Raw genomic sequence first — 18,964 nt, 5'->3', positions numbered from 1 at the left:
AATACAGTTGGCCTACATTCTGACTTACAAAAGAGTGCAGCTTTTGTCCCTGTTATTATGAACTGTGTAAAACCTTAAGAATTAGTGTGCTGAGTAGAAATACTTCATGCACTGTTTTCCTGCTTGTTAGGTGTATCACCCTGTCCCCAACTTGCTTTGGTGGTAAAAATGGTAGGAGCTGACAGAGAGGATAGAAAGTCATGTTTTTTCGGTAGGAGGAGGAAGAAGAGATCATTCCGTAGTCTTATGTAGAAATTAATTTGTCAGAAATTAAAATTGAAGGTTGAAATGTGTTAATAGGGTTCTAGTTAAAAAAATTAAGGTGTCCGTAGACAGTAAGATACTGTGTAATTGTTTACAAAATAGTGGTATGTACAAATAAGAAATGAAACAAAAAAATCTGGTAAGTGAGGAAAGCAAAGTGCCGGATATATATAGAATGCTACCTTCCTTATTAAAAAAAAAAAAAGAGAGAGAGAGAGAGAAACTATATACATTCACACCTGAGGAAAGCCTTGCATAAATCCATATGAAATTTTTTTTTAAATTTTTAAGGTGATTTCCTGTGATAATGGTTTGGTGGTAGGAAGCTGGATTGATGGGGGAAAAAGGCAGAAGGAGCTCTTTACTGAATATATTGTTGTAAATGTATGTAAATTGGCTGGGGTTGCGGCTCATTCCTGTAATCCCAGCACTATGGGAGGCCTAGGCAGGTGGATCACCTGAGGTCAAGAGTTCGAGACCAGCCAGGCCAACGTGGTGAAACCCCGTCTCTACTAAAAATACAAAAATTACTCATCTGTGGTGACGCATGTCTGTAGTCTCAGCTACTTTGAAGGCAGAGGGCAGGAGAATAGCTTGAACCTGGGAGGTGGAGGTTGCAGGGAGCCAGGATCATGCCACTGTACTTCAGCCTGGGTGACAGAGTGAGATTCTGTCTTTAAAAAAAAATATATATATATATACACACACACACACACACACACACACAATGTGTACATAAATATGTTATTACCTATTACCTATTTGCAAAATTGACTCACAAGCTCAAGTGAGAGTTGGCACAACATGGTGGTTAAGAATGCAGATTCCCTAGTGAATCTTGGCTTTTCTACTTGACAATTTTGTGAGACCTTGTTCAAGCTTCCTCTCCATGCCTTAGTTTCTCATCCCATAAGTTAATGCTCATAAAGAAGTTACAACAAAATCTGTCATATAGTAAGTTGCCAATATTATTAGTAGAACTATTAAAGTGTTTAATTTTTTTATCACATTTGTAAAAATATTAGAAATGCCTGATTCTTTCTTGTATCTCTGTAATACCATGTTTAGCTGAAGTAATGTATAAAGGCCTGTGGAGTTTGGGTCTTCTTGTCTCTCTTGACCTCGCGATTAAAAGCTTGGGCTCTTCAGTACACAGGATTAAGTTCAGATCCCTCTCCCTAAGCTGCTCAGGAGCATGTTTCTTAGGCTGATCTGTTTTAGGTCAACTCTGTCACTACAACAGTCTGGAGAACCATGTTCTAGAGTGGGCTGGTTGGATTCTACATTTTGGTATAGGACTGCCCAAGGAAAGCTACTCATGTGATGACCCAAACCCGTAGTTTCATTCTAGAATCACTTAATGATGCTTAGAACTGAGACTGATTTGTCCAGATTATGCTGTGAGGTTTGGGCTCATATAGGAGGTAGGAGTCTGTAGTCAAAGCCTTTGTTTGCTTTCTATTTCTTCCAGTCCAGTTATGGATAATGTTTGTTAAGTTAAAAATAGGCCAATGCCAGATATAGGGGCTGTCCTTCAAAGAGTTTGTTAGTAGTGGAGATGACTTCGTGATTAATAGCATCTACAGCAATCTTTCTGAAGACCCTGACTCAAGGCACACACATTTGTAAGGTACCCAGCTGCACTCAGGGACAAAGGCTATCTTAAGGAAATAAGGCAAGAAATTGGCTTTGTTAACTTGAAGGGAAAATGTAGTATGCTCTAATTGCCATAATAGATATGATTACATTTATTTTAGGGAAAATCGAGATTCAGCAGTAAACACCTCAGCCAAGCAAGCCTAGCTAGTTAGTGAGGGAAGGCAGGATTCAAGCCTGTGCCTCAGGCCCCTCAGATTCCATGTGCTCTTTTTAGAGTGGCTTTCATCAGTGGGTTTATAGAGTCTGATTATAATAGCCAAGTTTCTTTATTTTAAATAGTTTTAAATAATTGGGGAAGTATTACCTCAGAATATAAGGATTCCTTTTACATACAGTTTGAGCACTCCAAATCCAAAAATCTGAAATCTGAAATGCACCCAAATCTGAAACTTTATGAGTGCCAAGCATTTGCTCAAAGAAAATGCTTGTTGGAGCATTTTGGATTACAGATTAAGTATATTGCAAATACTCTAAAATCCGAAATTTGAAACACTAACAGTTCCAAGCATTTCAGATAAGGGATACTTAGCCTATACTTTAAGTTAATTTTTACTTTTGAAAAATTGTAAAAATATATCTTTTGCTGTTGATGTAAAACCCATACATCCACATTTACTTTACTTCCCCCAAATGGTAGGAACTAAGAAGTTTTGTAGCCAGAACCTTTTTACTTAACAGGGTATTCTATCTGGGTGTTAGCATGATAGGGGTGGGAACTATGCCACAAATCTGGGGCATTTCAGCAGTATTTTTGCTCAAGTATTGTTTGCTTATAGTAACTGTGGCCTATGCCGTTTGCCCTCAAGACAAAAATTAAAGGTAATTTTAAAATGTGTACCATATTCTTAAAATCAAACAGCAAAAATTTCAGTGTCTCTTGGTGTGTTTAAGAAGGTAAGACTTAACGTATGTACCTAAAACTGAGAGGTATTTTAAAAATTTAAATGAGAGAGTTCTGAAGAAAGGAGACACCTGGAGATGCCTCAGTCAGTGAGGGTGAGGGCAGGAGCTTTGGCATGTGGCCAGAGTTGAATTGTGGTTTTGTCTGTTTCTAACAAATAGGCCTCACACAAAACCTCACGGTCCTAATCATGTCATGGTAGCATTATCAACTTGGTGGGTCACTACTGACCAGATAACATGGCTCACAGAAGGCACCCTGCACAGCTCCTCCTGCCTTAGCAGGTGTGTTTCTCCCCCGATGCCGTGGTCTATGTTTCAGGCAGGAGATACTGAGACCATGGCTGTGGAAACTTGGCACAACACTCAGCACGAGGCTGAGTGAAACTGCTTTGCAAGATGCTTTCGATGATGCCCAGTGAGTCAAGTTTGTGATGCAAAGAAGGACACTTTCCTTCTTTCATTAGTGGGCGTCCTTGGTTTGTTAAAATAGGTGTGAAGGCCATGGATACCGAATAGATAAAATGACAATCCTAACATTGATTTTTAAAACTTAAATGTGAAAATAGCCAAGGGATTATTGTCTTCTTGATAGAATTGGTTAGATGTTACATGGAAATTTAAAACTGAAAACAAAGCCCTTTGTTTTTAAATTTTTACTTTTCAAGTAACATTATGATTTACAATTATTTGCAGATTGCTTTTGGATGGCGATACTGGGTGGTGTACATCTCATCCTCCTCTCCCTCCCTTTGTTGCTTCTTCTATGTAAATACTTGGTCAAAAAAAAGTAGAACCAGAGAACTGCAACTCTGCACCAAGTTATATTTGATTTGAAGAACACTGGTATTAAACCATGGTCACTTATTGGCAGGGAGTTTGATTTTTAAAAAAAGATTGAAAGTTTTGTTCTTGCTTTAAGTAGGAAAACTATTAGTCAGTTTTGTAACATTGGAAAAGGAGATGTAGGATTTGTACATTTCATAGTACAGTTAAAATATATTTTCTGGCAAACAGGTTTTAAGCATGTGTATACACTGTTCATTTAAGTTTACATTTCTGGATGTTATGAAACCAGTTTTGTTAGTACACGTGATTGTGGCTTTTTTGTTGGAAGGAGGGAGAATGGAGGATTAAGGCAGATTAGTGTTGGGATAATGTCTGACTCCTTGTGTTCTGTGCACTCAGCAATGAAATTCCTCCAAATCTGGATGTTACTATGGTGATATTAGCAAAATGTGACTTTTTGGTTGGTGTAGTTTAGTACAGTGCTTGTAGGGGCAGTAGACTGAGTCACTTATTTTCTGAAGCAGTATGTTTTGCTGGTGCCAGCACAACTTCATGAGGGTGTCTGGTGATGCAGAATTGCCACTGCCCGTCAAGATTTGACCCATCTGTCAAACATCTGTCCCATTCCACTGTGCTGCTAAGAGACTGGATTACACCCGAGAGGCTGGAGAATCTGATGAAGAGAGCCTCATTCTAGAGTTTAATAAGACTAAAAGCAACATTATTATAGCTACCATTTATTAAATCAGTCTGTGTTCCAGGCACTGTGCGAGATGCATTATGACATGATCCTGAGTGCATTTACATGGAAGCTACTTCCTTAGTGCAGCTGCCGCTTGCCCCATGAATTTACGATCTTAAGTAGATCAGCTTGGACTCTTTGTACTGAGATGCCCACTACTTTAAAGCACGGATGGTCTCTCACTGATATTGGGAAGAAGAGCTCTGAGCTCTCCAAGATTAAAGGTGCTACTGTTTTTATGGTTACAGTGCATCTTTGTCATTCGAAAGTCTAGAAGCACACATTCGGCTTCTGTCTCAGTCCTGGGGGTGGTTGTGTTTTATTGGCTGATGAGTTATTTCCGCATATCACATTTGAATGAAGGTGCCTTGTAGTCATGACGCACTACTCTTTTGTTAATTATTTTATTAATATCTTAAGATTATAATTTGAGAGGTGGAGATGATATTGTTTTTAATGGGTGTAGGGGGTGGTGGTGATAGGTATTTTTACCCTAAGAAGTGACCTACTAGGTTTTATTAAGTGACGCAACTTGTCTAGTGTGTGTGTATGGGTGGGGGGAGTAGGAAGAATCTCAGGAGTTTGTCTTACACTCTTTTTTTTTTCTTCTGTTCATTTCTAGTCTTTATAACCTGACTTCACTGGAACTGAGAGAGAATCTTCTTACATATCTTCCTGAGTGAGTCTCTGGGGAAAAGAAGAAGAGATTTTGTACAGAATGAATTGATGTATTTAAAAAACTAGGACTACAGTATTACGTCAGAAATGTTTCGTGTGTTGGGAAGTTTGGGGATGCCAGCCAGCCTTTTCTTAACAGTCCTTTCTGTGCAATATTTTCTACCATAAAAATCAAAATGAGTCTTACTTTTGAAGCTAGTCCAGGTGAGGGATACTCTATTGCTCACCGTTTCTAAGTATTCTCTAAGTGTTCTTTATTTTTTTAAATAGCTCTCTTACCCAGCTGCGGAGACTAGAAGAACTTGATTTAGGAAACAATGAAATACATAGTTTGGTAAGTCCGTATTAGAGATTTGAATTTAATGTTGTTTTTAGTTGTGATCACACAGTATTTGGGGGAGTCCTATAGGGATCCTTATGAAGCCAGTATTTCCAAAGATGTAGCTTGGGAATAATAGGCAACGAGCTTCATTTCACACAAGTTAGGAATTATGACCCGTGGGTGGGGAAGGCTAGAGATGATGGACATAGGTGGAAACAACTGGCATTCTTGGGGAAAGTTTGGGCACTTTGAGGAAGGGGACTTGACGTTAGAGCAGTACCAATAAACATCTGCTAAGGTACCCAGTTGTTAACGGATGAATTCAGATTCTTTCTTCGCGAAAGACTGAAATTTGAATCTTTGTTACCATAACTTTATTTTTTTGTTTTAGCCAGAATCAGTCGGAGCCCTCTTATGTCTAAAAGATCTCTGGCTGGATGGAAATCAACTGTCAGAATTACCTCAGGTAAGTGGTAATTTCACAGCATCTCCCCAAAACATAAAACAGCAACAATAAGCTTTGTGTATTTCCTGCTGCCACATAAGGTTTACTATAAAAGGATCTTGAAAACCAAAAACGTTGATTGCAAAAGCACATTTGGTTGAGCATTCATCATTCTCCATTGCCATATAAAAACTGAAAACCTCCACCCACCATTTCTAAATATAGTAAATATTTCCTTTAGTTTGCGAAATCTGTGTTTTATTTTGTCTTTGCTACCCATATAGCTTACTTCAAGCCCAGCAGATTAGTAAATTGCCAGGACCCATGTTTCTGATGATATGCCTTTTTGCCACTCTGTGATGTCCCAGGTGCTTTGGGATAATTTGACCACGTTTTGCCCTGTAATAGTTCATGTAAAAGCAATGTTAAATGCTTTTATTTCATATTTTTCCAAATGTTGCTATGATTTAGCTGGCATGTCATAGGGTTTAGGCTTTTCCTACTATTCCCAAGTGGGAGAACCATGTCCCAAATGAAGTGGAGTCCTGTATAGACTTCTGTGCACATAGTCATCTTGTGGATTCTTAGCAGACAGGCTCACATTCTGAGACAGAAACTGAGAAACCTAAAACACACAAAAACCAACAGGCATTTTCCTCCTGTATTTTACCAGCTGTTACTGAATTTTTCTTTTTTGTGTCTCTCACAGCCAGTTTTTCATGTGACCAGTTGTGAAGGGCTCTGTACTTTTAGTGGGGAATGGCATATCAATGCAGGGAACCCTAATACTAGAAGAAAGTGCAGTAGTAAATTTTTAATTGTCATAGTTATAGCACTGAAGTTACCATAACATCACCTAATGACTAATGGAACTAAGGAACTACTTTAAGTCTGTTGATGAGATCTTGGCTACAGTTGGGAAAAGGAGACAGATCAGCAACTCTGGTGGGTAGAGTTCGACTGGTACTTAGATTTCTCTAGGAAATATGTGGGAAATCCTGACTGAGAGATGCTATTTACTTTAGAAGTCAAAGGATGGGAGAAAAATACCATGACATTATAAGGAAAGTAATAAAACATCAGGTGTGGGACATAAAGGGGAAAGAGTTATGTATGTTCAGATGTGTGTAAATGACTGTGCAAAGTGTGATAACACAAAGAAATTAAAATTCTAATGATTGTGCTATAAATGGTTATTTAAAAATCTCGTTTGCTCCTATAGTATAAACTTGTTAAATCAGCACTAAACACATCAAAAAACTCAAATAATTAGAATGGTTTTTCTTATGTTCAGTGATGATGGAAAGAGAAAGATACAAAAGCATTGTTAAAAGGAATTAATGAAGAGTGGAACAGCTTCAGGGATCCGGCCTGAAATTAGTAGAACTGTAGTCTAGTTTCCTTTAGACAGGACATACAGGGACAGGATCATAAGGCAGTGTCAGGTAGATGATACACTGAAAAAAAGAGATCAGACCAAATTAAATATAGATGGAGGAATTTGTACTTACATACTTACATCGAAATCAGGGAGCCACAAGATGTTTCTTGAATAAAAGGTGGTCCGATTATAGGACTAGAGCTAGCTGTGTTTCAGGAAGGAAATGAGGAAGCACAGTTTATGGAATGGTCTCAGGTAGGGGGAGTCAAGACTAGAGCCCAAGAGGCAGAGCTGGCAGTCCAGGTTAGGGAGTAATGAGAGTAAGGTTTAATACTGGAAAGTGGAATGGAAAAGTAAGGGCAGTGATAAGAGAGAAAGCTCGCACTTTGGGACTGGAAGGAAAGGTGGTCTTGAATAGAATGTTAGACTCATAGAGGTACTTTACCTTATCTTGGTAAACTGTTTTCACTAAAGGCAGTATATTTCTTTCAGTGTTAAAGATATGGATAGATCTGTATGTTCCAGTTTTGCTGGGGAGCAATTGCATTGATGTTTGTGCTAACAAGTGCTACCTGTCATGGAAGAAAATACAAATCAGGTAGATTCTTACCAGAGGAAATCCCAGGGTCACCCTGCAGTGTAAGCTGCTTACTAGAGATAGTTCCAAACTTGAAAAGCTGGATTCTAGCCTCCTTTTTCTTTTCTAATTGTGTGACCTTGCAGCCGTTTGTTCTCCTGTATCTTCACCTATTAGGTGGGAATGATTCCTGACCTGCCTGAAAGACACAGGGCTTTGCGTCCTTCCCCAGCTCCGTGTCTGTGATTCGTACAACTTCCCACATTCACTGGGAGGGGATCTAGGAATTTGGCCCTGCTTTCACATTTGGATTCATGCTAAAGATAACATCCTTAGGACTGCTTTGGGATTTGATTGTGAAAAATCACTGAAACAAATGCCTCTGCACTGTGGCAGGTTTAAGTGTGCGTTTATTTTTCCATGTCATTGTTATAGGAAATAGGAAATCTGAAGAACCTGCTGTGCTTAGATGTCTCTGAAAACAGGTTGGAAAGACTTCCTGAAGAAATCAGTGGCCTGACTTCATTAACGGATTTAGTCATTTCCCAGAACTTATTAGAAACTATTCCAGATGGCATTGGTAAGCATTGGAAATAACTAACTGCTAAAGATGCTGCCTGCTGTCGTCTTGAGCGTTCGGAACACACTTTGATCCTTTGTTCACCATTTTCAGATGCTGGGGATGTGGCTCCTTAAAGCCTCCCTGCTATTTGTTTTTAAAGAAAGAAAGCAAAGAGTATTTATTACAACAGAAGTTTCTCTATATGCAGATGTGTCTGTCATCCTGGGTTGGTATCTATTACTGCTGTGATACTTTTAATCATCAATTCATTTCTATTTCATCTGTGTCTTCTCTCAATGATTTCATGAGGGATTACCCCAAATAATAAACTGTGTTTAAGGCATATGAGCAGTCACTAAGAAATTTCTAATTTGGTATTTTAAATAGTTTATGAGAAAATAACTTTGACTTATTGCATGACCCCGGGAAGGTGCTGCTGAGGGAAGAGTGGTGTAATTGAATTGAGGCGTTTTTAGTACATTGATAATTCTTTAATCATCCTGTGCTATTTTCTTAAAAAAAAATCAATCCAGACATTTTCTTTACTATGAAGGAGCTTAGTCCAATGTAAGAAAATAAACGCAGAGAAAGTATAAACAGATACGGACTTGGGAGCTCCGTTGGAGCAAAGCCACTTAGAAGTTGTAAGCGACTATATTTAACCATGGAGTTATCATAGGATTGCTGTCTTTAACTTTTGTTCAAAACATCAAAGGAAGTTTTTGCAAGATGTTTAGTATTGGGAGAAGTTGTATGGCAGAGGACCACTTCTCCCATGGTATGTGGTCAAGATGAAAATTTCAGTAGAAATTCAGATATTGCATTTTGGTTAAAAGCAGCTGGAAAATCAATGGGGATTTTGACTCTATGCAGAGATGTTCACTGAGAATCATTTATAGCATATGAAAGGGTTGTAGAGACTGGGTGTGTTTTGTTGCTTGGAATGAGCAGCAGCAAGCATGAGATGGCTGACTTCAAAAGTTTAAAGGACTGTCTGCCAGAGAAAGAGATATATTACAGCTTTCTGTTTAAATGGGCAAAATGAAAGGATTGTGAAGCTCAATTTCATTTAAGAAAGAGCTTTAAAAAGCAAAAATGGCTGGGCATGGCTCACATCTGTAATCCTAGCACTTTGGGAGGCCAGGAGTTTAAGACCAGCTTGGGCATCATAGTGAGACTTCGTATCTACAAAAAATAAAAATATTAGCCAAGTGGGGTGGCACACACCTGTAGTTCTAGCTACTCAGAAGCCCAGGGGGTGGGGGGAGGATTGCTTGAGTCCAGGAGTTTGAGGCTGCAGTGAGCCATGGTTGTACCATTGTACTCTAGCCTGGGCAATAGGGAGAGGCCTTGTCTCTTAAAAAAAAAAAAAAAAAAAAAAAGCAAAGATATGGTACAAATTAGTTTGGGTTGCACAGTGATGAAATGAGTACCCTGTCACTAGAAGTATTCAAGGCGAGGCTTGAAGACTGTTTGCCAGAGACTTCTCTCTTGGGGTAAGATGTTTAGGTGCTTGGTTGTGCTATTCAGTATACCCTGCAGAAAATGCTAGTGGGTCTCCTGACAGTGAGGGTAGGTGGAAACCCTCCAATGACAGTGTTAGGCTATTGATTATGCTAAATAAAGAGCTTAAGAATTGGTTAGTTCTCCTATCTTGCCCTGTGGCTGTACACAAGGCAAGATATAACTTTGAGTATTTTTCTTTCCTGCTTTATGTCTGTGTTAGGAAAGAGGCTGTTTTCTTTTTTCTTTTTTTTTTTTTTTTTGAGACAGAGTCTCACTCTGTTGCCCAGGCTAGAGTGCAGTGGCATGATCTTGGCTCACCACAACTTCTGCCTCCCAGGTTCAATCGCTTCTCCTGCCTCACCCTCCCAAGTAGTTGTCCCTACAGGCATGTGCTACCATACTCTGCTAATTTTTTGTATTTTTAGTAGAGACGAGGTTTCACTACGTTGGCCAGGCTGGTCTCGAACTCCTGACCTCGTGATTCACCGGCCTCAGCCTCACTAAGTGCTGAGATTACAGGCATGAGCCACCCCACCCAGCCAAGAGACTGTTTTCTGATGTAGTGGAGAAAGTGTCAGTGTGTTAGCCATTCAGTAGGGAATGAAGGGCACCTGCTCTGTAGGCTTAATCATGTGACTTGTTGAAGTGAGGATCTGAATGACTTTGCTAGTGAAGACTCTAAGGAGGCTGCAGCAAGACTTCTTCTTCTTTCCCTTGGACAGTGGGTATCACCAGGACATCAAGTCTTCTAGCCCTGAGTGAAATAGACTCTGTCCTTAATATGGCTTTCCAGAGGTTACCGCTTTATTCTGCACCTATAGAAATACCTCACTGTAGGGATCTTCACTGAGTCATTTTCATTCATAGGTGATTTAATAAACTATTTATTTTTTTGTTTATGGTAAGGATAATTCTTGTAGTAAAATGAAAGTCTCCTCTGTGCATGAAACACCTCCATGCAGAGAAAGCTATTTTGTTTTTCTGTAAATTTCTTGGCTTTGATGCGATGTTTTTATGCTTTTTTAAATGTTTTGTTTCTAATTGCTGAATGTTTTTAATGTTCTAAACAAATTATTTTAACTCCCAACCTTTAGTGATCTAAATGAAAATGATAGAATTTCATAATGTGAAAAGCTGGATGAAGAAAAAATAAGTAGCTTTAAAATGAAAAGAACAGCAGATAGGAAATTCCAAGCAGTGATTAGGAAAACAACTGTTACTAATAAATTTAATAATAATAATAATGCTTTTACAGGAAAACTAAAGAAACTGTCAATCTTGAAGGTGGATCAGAATAGACTCACACAGTTGCCTGAAGCAGTTGGGGATTGTGAAAGTCTCACTGAGTTAGTTCTTACAGAAAATCAGCTCCTGGTGAGTGTGGTTTGCGCATATATCATAAAGACTTACTAGTGCAGATTCTACTTACTTGTGATTTGAGTGGACTAAATGGAAAGTTCCTCACATTACATCCCAAAAGGGTCTTGCAAAGCAAATATATGACCTAAAGATCATTTTTTAACCTGCTTAAGCAAAGAAAGTGGTGCTTAGGTTTCCATCTTGAGCCTGTGTCCCAGTTGTGGTGCTTCGAATACAGGAACTGAACAAATGCCTCACAGACGTCTCTAGTAAGGTGTGGGGTAAGCTGCTCTCGCTGGATGTGTTGATGCCCCAGCTGTGGTGCCCAGAGACCACCACCGGGAATATTTGTCAGGATTACTCTGGCCTCTCCCTGGGTTCTTTGAAGAAATGGGAAGAGCAGGAGAGAAGAGTAAAGAGATGGAGATTGGCCAGGAAAAGCCTTGGCAGGATTGGGGCTGGGAAACGCCCTTGATCGGGGAGCTAGAGGATGGCATCTGATGGGCTCTGGTTAAGGCTGCTTCTTATAAGAACTTGGGTGTGGAGGGGGCTGTAGGGGTCCTCCACTTGGACCAGGCTTCCACCAGACAAGAGCAGGGGCGATGCATGTACCCCCTGGCAAAGGGTGGATGGGCAGGGTGGCAGCAGACCTCAGTTGTCTTTCCCTGTCCTGCTGCCCCTCTGCTTTTGTCAGTCCTTCAGCTGTCACTTCTCCTTCCCCCCTCTTTCACTTGTCATACAGCCACTCTCTTTTCTTCAGTTTATTCTCCTACTTTTCTCTCTTCTTTTCTCTGTCTTCATTTGGCCACTGTTTTTTTAACCCTCTTTTTCGTTTTCCTTTTCACTTTTCTCCTTTCTCTATAAATAGAGTAAGTAATGCTCTTTTAGGTGGAAAGAGCAGAAAGGCCAGCAAGGTAGGATGGAGCGCACAGACGAGGGTGGGGAGCCAAGCAGCCCCCAGGCAGCTCAAGCAGCCAGGCTCTGGCAGATGTGATGGGAGCTACCAAATCTTCCAGTCCTGCTTTGTGACTTTAGGCTTACCAATAGTAATCGTGACAACTCTAAAAATAATATTCACCCCTGGATTGTACTGGAGTGTTGAAGACCCCCATGTGGACGCCAGCCTGGTTCTGATAGAGCTGTGCTCCCCACTCCAGGATGCTCACCTTTCGCCCATCCCCATAGCCCTCACCTTCCCCTGCCCATGCGGCACCTGCCCCAGGTGCTGATTCCCTGCCTTGTTGCTCCAGTGCTCTGCCTTCCACTGGCATCTAAGCCACTGTCCCAGTGTGGTACTTGAAGGTGCAGGTGGGGCAGGAATGAATCTTGAGGGTGCAAATTCTCACTTACTTGAGTTGAACAGCATTTATTTCCCTTTACAAGATGTTTCCCTTTTCCCAGGTCTCGACTTTTGCCTTCATTCTTTTAAAACAGAGTATCATTTTAACAAAAATTCAAAATTCTTAATGTTGCGCCCCCTAAGTGAACACTACAAATATCTAATACTCAGCAAGAACTATTGCTTCTGTTGCTGGATGAGATTATATTTTTTGGGTCCTTGCAAAAATCTTATATACTATAAGCCACGTTAAAATTATGTGTTAAATTAATGATGAAATTGTCATTTTAACAGACCCTACCTAAAAGCATTGGAAAACTAAAGAAGTTGAGCAACTTGAATGCAGACAGAAATAAATTAGTGTCCTTACCAAAAGAGGTATGTGCTTTTAGAGAAATCACATGACAATAATTATGAAGAAATAGTAATACATAAAGGATCAAAAATGTCAAATGCTTTGCAAAGATGTATGTGTTGTTTTTTAAAGGTGTGAACTCTAATCTGTGAGTATAAAGCTGACTGGAGGAATTATGTCAAAGAATGGTCATCAGTAGCATTAGGAGAGTTAGGAAAGGTGAATTGATAGGATTTTAAATGGTAGTAAGAAAGAGATTGACATTTTGGCCTTAACATGTAGAGAATGGTGACACCATTGGCAGAAATGGATAATTTGGGAGTTTGGCAGAGGAAGTGGATGCCTTGGGTTTGATTTTTGAATTTAATGTAAAATTAAGCTCTGTCCCATAAACAGTTGGAATTATAAAAATTGATCTTAATACAACCATATTTCTGGGCAGAGATGGCGCATTTGGGCATGTTCATGTTTTGGATGAATGAGAGTGAACAAACTATTCACAAAGGGGTACACAATAGAGGAAGCTGAATTGAGAGGCTAAAGCCAGCTTCCTCGTTTGTTTGTTTTTTTTTTTTTTGGTCAGCAGTCTAAGCATGAGAAAATGAGACGTCACCATCTGTTGTGGAGAGTAGCTAGGTGGACTTAAGGCATTTAAATTCTGACAAGGGAGGTGGAAATGCTGACAATGAGGAGGAAGCTTATAGTGGGTCAAACAAAGTGTCTAGTGTGTTGTTTAAAAAAGAAGGCATACTTTCTATTGGGCACTAGAAGAGCTTGGTTGGAGAAAGATAATACTGAGCTTGATTTTTTTTTTTTTTTTTAATTGGCCATAAGGCCTAAATCTAGCTGTTGGACCCTTCTTCTTTGCTGGGTCCTCATCTAGAAAGGTATGGTATTTCCTTGTATGATGTGATCACTGGCCAGGTGTAGTTTGCTTCATATTTCTGTTTTGACCTTTTCTAACATCCATTTTGGAATAATTTCAAAGCTGCTGTCCAACCAGTCAGAACATGAGGGGTTCTTATTTTCCTCGGGCCATGTCTCAGGGTATCTGAACTTCCTCTTTCCTTTCCTCATCTTGATGTTCTGCCCACAGTGTCCCAGTCTTCTCCCTGGGTGGGGTGGCCAGCATTTCTAAATGGAGACATGAGACGATTTACTATAAACATGATCATATTCTGAAACATCCTTAATATGAACACTGGCATCTAAGTAAACCGTTTCTGGCTAAAAGACTTAAGTCTCTTTCTCAGCTAAACTGGGACACAACTAAGAGATTCTACTAATTAGAAAAGTTGTTTTCTAGTGTCTAAGCAATAAACCAAAATACAGAACTGATGTTCTCAACAATTAAATTTGCTCTTGCTGAATAGCAGTCGCACGTCGATAGTAGATTGGACATGTAAACACACATATAGACGTAGAAAAGATTTCTTTCTTTCTTTTTTAATGCCAGGCACTGTACTAGATGCTTTCAAATATTTGTTGTACTTGTTGAATCCTTACAACAGCTTTTGCAGTGATGATTTCCTCATTTTATGGGTGAGGAGAATGAGGCCAGTGAGTAGTTTTTCCTACTATGGCTCACACACCTAGGAATTGGTAGAACCTGACTCCAAAGATGAGTTTCCCAATTAAGATGTGACCATTAGGTAACGCAGGCGCAGCCCAGCCTTTCCATCTGTGTGACCCTGAGGTAAGGCAAGCCCCTGATTTGTTAAGAAAAGGCCAAAGTAGCTTCAGTTTGGACACTACAGAAAATTAATACATTTCAGGTGTATTTTCAAGGCAGACTGTGAGGAGAGCACTTTCAGGTTTAATGTTAATTCCCAGCAAGTCTCACCTCCCATCCCCAGCTTCCCTGACCCTCTGACTCTCTCTTTCACAAGATTATGTTCTAGACGAGAACTTTGGACATGTACTTTCATAAAACTTTCACCATCATTTCACCATCAGTCCTCTTTTCACTTTAAAACACACACATGTTCTGATTAGATGGTTATGTCTAGTCCATGCTATATGTCCACTAAATTTACTAGGACAATTTTTCATGATGTGAAAAGTAAAAATATTATGAAAATATTTCTGACTTTAATCATTTTAGTTATATTTTGTCCATTTTCTGGGAAATTATGATTGGCATCTGGCATTTTAGAAATAATTCTCCAAGAAATTATGATTGGCATCTGGCATTTTCTGGCTTCTGTTGTTTTAGAAAGAAATAGTCTGTGCCTTTCCCTTCAGTTCTCTGATAAAGCAGAGAATGTTAGGCTTTTAGGAATTGGATCTTTTCTGGCTCACCTCCTACTCACACACACTCAGCTCCCAGAGTAGGAAACGTGCTGAGCACATGTCTGCAATTCTCCTGAGGGTCACAGTTTGATGCCCAGCCGAAATGGTTGAGTGCTTGCCTCTGACCATTGGTGCTGAGCGGCCAGACCACTGAGAGCTCCTGACCTCTCATTGCATCACGTTGGCCCAGGCAGCACTGTCACGTCATGAGTCTTTATGCAGGGAGTGTGGTAGGCCCTGTGATTGTGTGTATGCTAGCTCTGCCTCCAAGCTTGATGCCATTTGGTCAAATCTTGCATTTTCCCCATTGGATTCTTCCAAAAATTTATTGCTTTCTCTTCAACAGTTAAGTTGCATACATATCTAAACTGAAATGCTGACCGATTCAATTCATATGCCAAAAACCCATAGTTGTATTAATTGCCATTGGTCTGGTATGCTGTGTAGTTCTTCCCATATTTTGTTCTTTTAAAAAAGTTTTCTTCTAGTATTGTGTGTTGCCAGTTTTAGGCCACAGCTCATTAGTCTGTAGCAGCGTTTATTTGCATTTTTTTCCCCAAATGTTAGAGGGGAAAATATTTGTACTGTGTGGGTCACAATAATGGATTCTGTTTGTGTTTTGTGGTGTTATTTGTAGTAAACATTTGCAAATCAATGAATGCCTTTTGTTTTCTTAATTGTTAGCTGCTTGGAAATTTAGAAAAGTCAGGTAAACTTGTTATCTTGTAAGTATTGTTCAGACCACAGTTGCATCTCTAACTTCCATTTTGCTTCTTAAATGCATGAAGATTCAAATTGGCTGACTGCTTTGTGTGCTGTTCATTGTAAAATATTGGACATTTTCAAAACTCTAAATTCAGTTTTGTTTTGTTTTTTTAAATGACTGCATGGCCTGGAACCTTATTTTGTTATGTTTTTTTTTTCATGTTTGTTCAGATTATTCACTCTCAAAAGAATGCTTTTCTGTGAATTACATTTTAAGTTATTCAGAAATTCTAAAAGGCATCATTTGGCAGCTCATCTGTCTTCACTAAATTTTAAGTTTGTCGGCACAAATCTGTCTCTAATAGAAAGGCTAGATTTGCTTTATTTGCTACACCTGGCATGCCTCTGATTTTTTAAGTCATTTATTTGTGTCTCATATTTTTGATCCTGTTGCTTACGTATATATACTTCTGGGAAAACGAGATTCCTTTAAAACTCATAGTTTTGGTGAAGAGAAGAGTTAAGGAACATACTGTGCAGTAGTATGATTGATTCATGATAGATGGAGTTGGTGGTATATGTGTGAGCATGAGTATGATGAACAAGAGCCAGACCATAAAGAGTTTCTGGCTAGAAGAAATTGAGCTTATATCCAAGTTTAGAGTCCTTTTCTCTTTTTGTTTCCATTAAGTCCAAATGGAAGTGATGTCAACTAAGCCACACGTACCCAATCAAATGAGACAAGATAGCATTTGCAGATCATTCACCAAAGTTTTTTTTAATCAGGCAACCTGTAAATATTAATTACCCATAAATATTACTATGATACTCAGAAATGGTGGTGATATCCACTTCGTGGATAGTTTTCTGCCTTCTTATTCTTACAATTTAAAATTCTTTTAGTATAAGTTTCCATTATGTTCTAAAATGAATTATTGATTAAAGACATAATATAGAATATAAAAATATGAGATAAAATATAGTTGGCCATCAGATTTCAAGATGGAGAAGGCATTCTTAAACTTGAAATACATCATAAAAAAATAGTTGATGGATTTGTTGACAGGAAAATTAGATTTCTGATCTTCAAGAAGGTAAGACAGCCTTTACCTTTTTGAAAGGGGGTTGGGAGATATTTAAGTATTTTAAATGAGAGATCTATCTTTACTCTATTAGAAGTTCTTTATACCAATGAGGAAAAGATGTACTTACTACAGAAAAGTGGACAAAAACAAAGAAAATTTCACAAAAACCAGCAAGCGATCAACAGAAGAACAAATAGAAATGGCAACTAATGTGAAACAATTTCAGCCTCATCAGTATTCACACTCAAAAAAATTAATAATACCAAATTTTGGCAAGGCTGGAGAGAAGTGTATATTATCATGTAAATATAAATTATTGTGACTTTCTGGAAGGGAATATGATAACAGTAAAAACTTAAGAAACGTGTATACCCTTTGATTTTGCAATTCCACTTCAAGGAAAACATTCATGGATATACACTAAGAATGATGCACAAGAATATTTCTCACATTATACATAGGAACGGCTCTCATGTTCCAGGCACCGTACGAAGTGTACAAAGGGACAGCTAACATGTGCCAGGCACAGTACCAAGGGCTTTTGCACTTATTCTTATCTAATTATCACCACAGTTCTATGAGGTGTAGATAAATCATTATCAATGTCCAACAGATTGTGAAACTAAGACTGACAGAGGTTAAGTAACTTGCTTAGAATCACACAGCAAAGAAGTGGTAGACCTAACTATCATTGTCTAACCTGGGAAGTTTCTTGAATAATCTGTGATACATCCATAGAAGGAAATAACTATGTGGTCAATAAGAGTCCTCTTAGAATCGTTGTTAAAGTGCATATGTATAATCACAAATGCATGGCAAGTGGTACTGGAAGATTGTACCTCATAGTGTTAATACTGTTTTGTGGTAAGATTTGATTTTTTTTTCCATTGTGCTTTCCTGTGTGTGTATGTATGGTTTTTATTTTCTAATCAATCAGAGGTACTTTTTTATAATCAGAAAAAAAAGAATTCCATAGCAATTAGTAGCTATTTTGATGTCAGTGGCCCCAGAATTCAAAGTATCTCAAAGCCACAAGATTTCAAAAAATATTTATGAAGTAGGAAACATTTGAATATTATGCCATAGATGACGAGATTCTAAAATTATGCTTCATATTATTTCTATTCAGATTGCATTTTGGCCAGATTTTGCTTATTGTACATTTTTCTTTTTTTGCCAATGGGATGTAAGTTAAATTATATTACAAATAATATTAGAAGGAATATACTGAAGGAAAGTGAAAGTTCCCTTACACTTAAAGTAAGCATTTAAAAAATGGAATATAAACAAAGATGACTAACATAGGCTCCCTTTTAGAATCACTGAATCTGTCCAATGATCTCCCTCTAGGGCGAGCTAACCTGCAGGCAAAATACTTAGTGAAAGTTGACCTGAGCAGAGGTTTGCTCAATAATCTGCAGATCCTATTTTCTTGAGATAGGTTAGATCAGTGCCTAACAGCTAAGGACAGTATCATTTTGAATTAAGAGAGATAGAAAACAGCTGGACAAAGATTCTCAGCTATATTCTATAATTCTCAGAGAATCCAAGTCCAACCCCTTGTATTCTGGGAAGGTGCTATTATGTGGTTTAAGGGAGGCTTAAAAATATCAGCTTCCTATATAACTGGTGATAAGTTATTTAAACAGTGACTCTGCTTCCCAGAACTTTTAAGTGATACAGACATTTTGTCCTGACGACCACTAAGGAACCTGTAAACTCTGCCTCCTGAACCCAAAAGGGAAAGCCAAAATATATATGAATGATGTGTAAAATGCTCAACTCATGTCAGTCTTCACTATTATTAAAACAAAATGTCACTGTGATACATCGTTAAGGAGATGGGTTTTTTAACACATTCAGGTAAGTTCAGGAAAGAGACTGCCAGCATCAGCACAGTTGTAAGAACATAGTAGATATTCAGGTGTTGATTGCACTCATCATTTGGATCTGAGGTTTTTACTTCCTGGGGAAAAAAAAAAGCTACCACATTTATTTGGCAGC

At 38.7% G+C, this 18,964-nt stretch overlaps 1 protein-coding gene across 1 annotated transcript in view; it reads left to right on the top strand.

The window, feature by feature from the left end:
• LRRC1 (leucine rich repeat containing 1) overlaps window positions 1-18,964 on the top strand; it is a 128,996-nt gene that overhangs the window by 96,426 nt on the left and 13,606 nt on the right. Inside the window, exons 5-10 of the mRNA XM_012441631.3 lie at window positions 4,977-5,033; window positions 5,303-5,366; window positions 5,746-5,820; window positions 8,193-8,337; window positions 11,081-11,199; window positions 12,818-12,901. Coding sequence (XP_012297054.2) covers window positions 4,977-5,033; window positions 5,303-5,366; window positions 5,746-5,820; window positions 8,193-8,337; window positions 11,081-11,199; window positions 12,818-12,901 — 544 coding nt within the window. The remainder of the gene's footprint in view (window positions 1-4,976; window positions 5,034-5,302; window positions 5,367-5,745; window positions 5,821-8,192; window positions 8,338-11,080; window positions 11,200-12,817; window positions 12,902-18,964) is intronic.

Source organism: Aotus nancymaae, unplaced genomic scaffold, assembly GCF_030222135.1.
Source record: "Aotus nancymaae isolate 86718 unplaced genomic scaffold, 86718_ANA_hifiasm-v0.15.2.pri h1tg000040l, whole genome shotgun sequence".
Taxonomy (NCBI): Eukaryota; Metazoa; Chordata; class Mammalia; order Primates; family Aotidae; genus Aotus; species Aotus nancymaae.
This window is presented reverse-complemented; position numbering and strand designations above follow the sequence as displayed.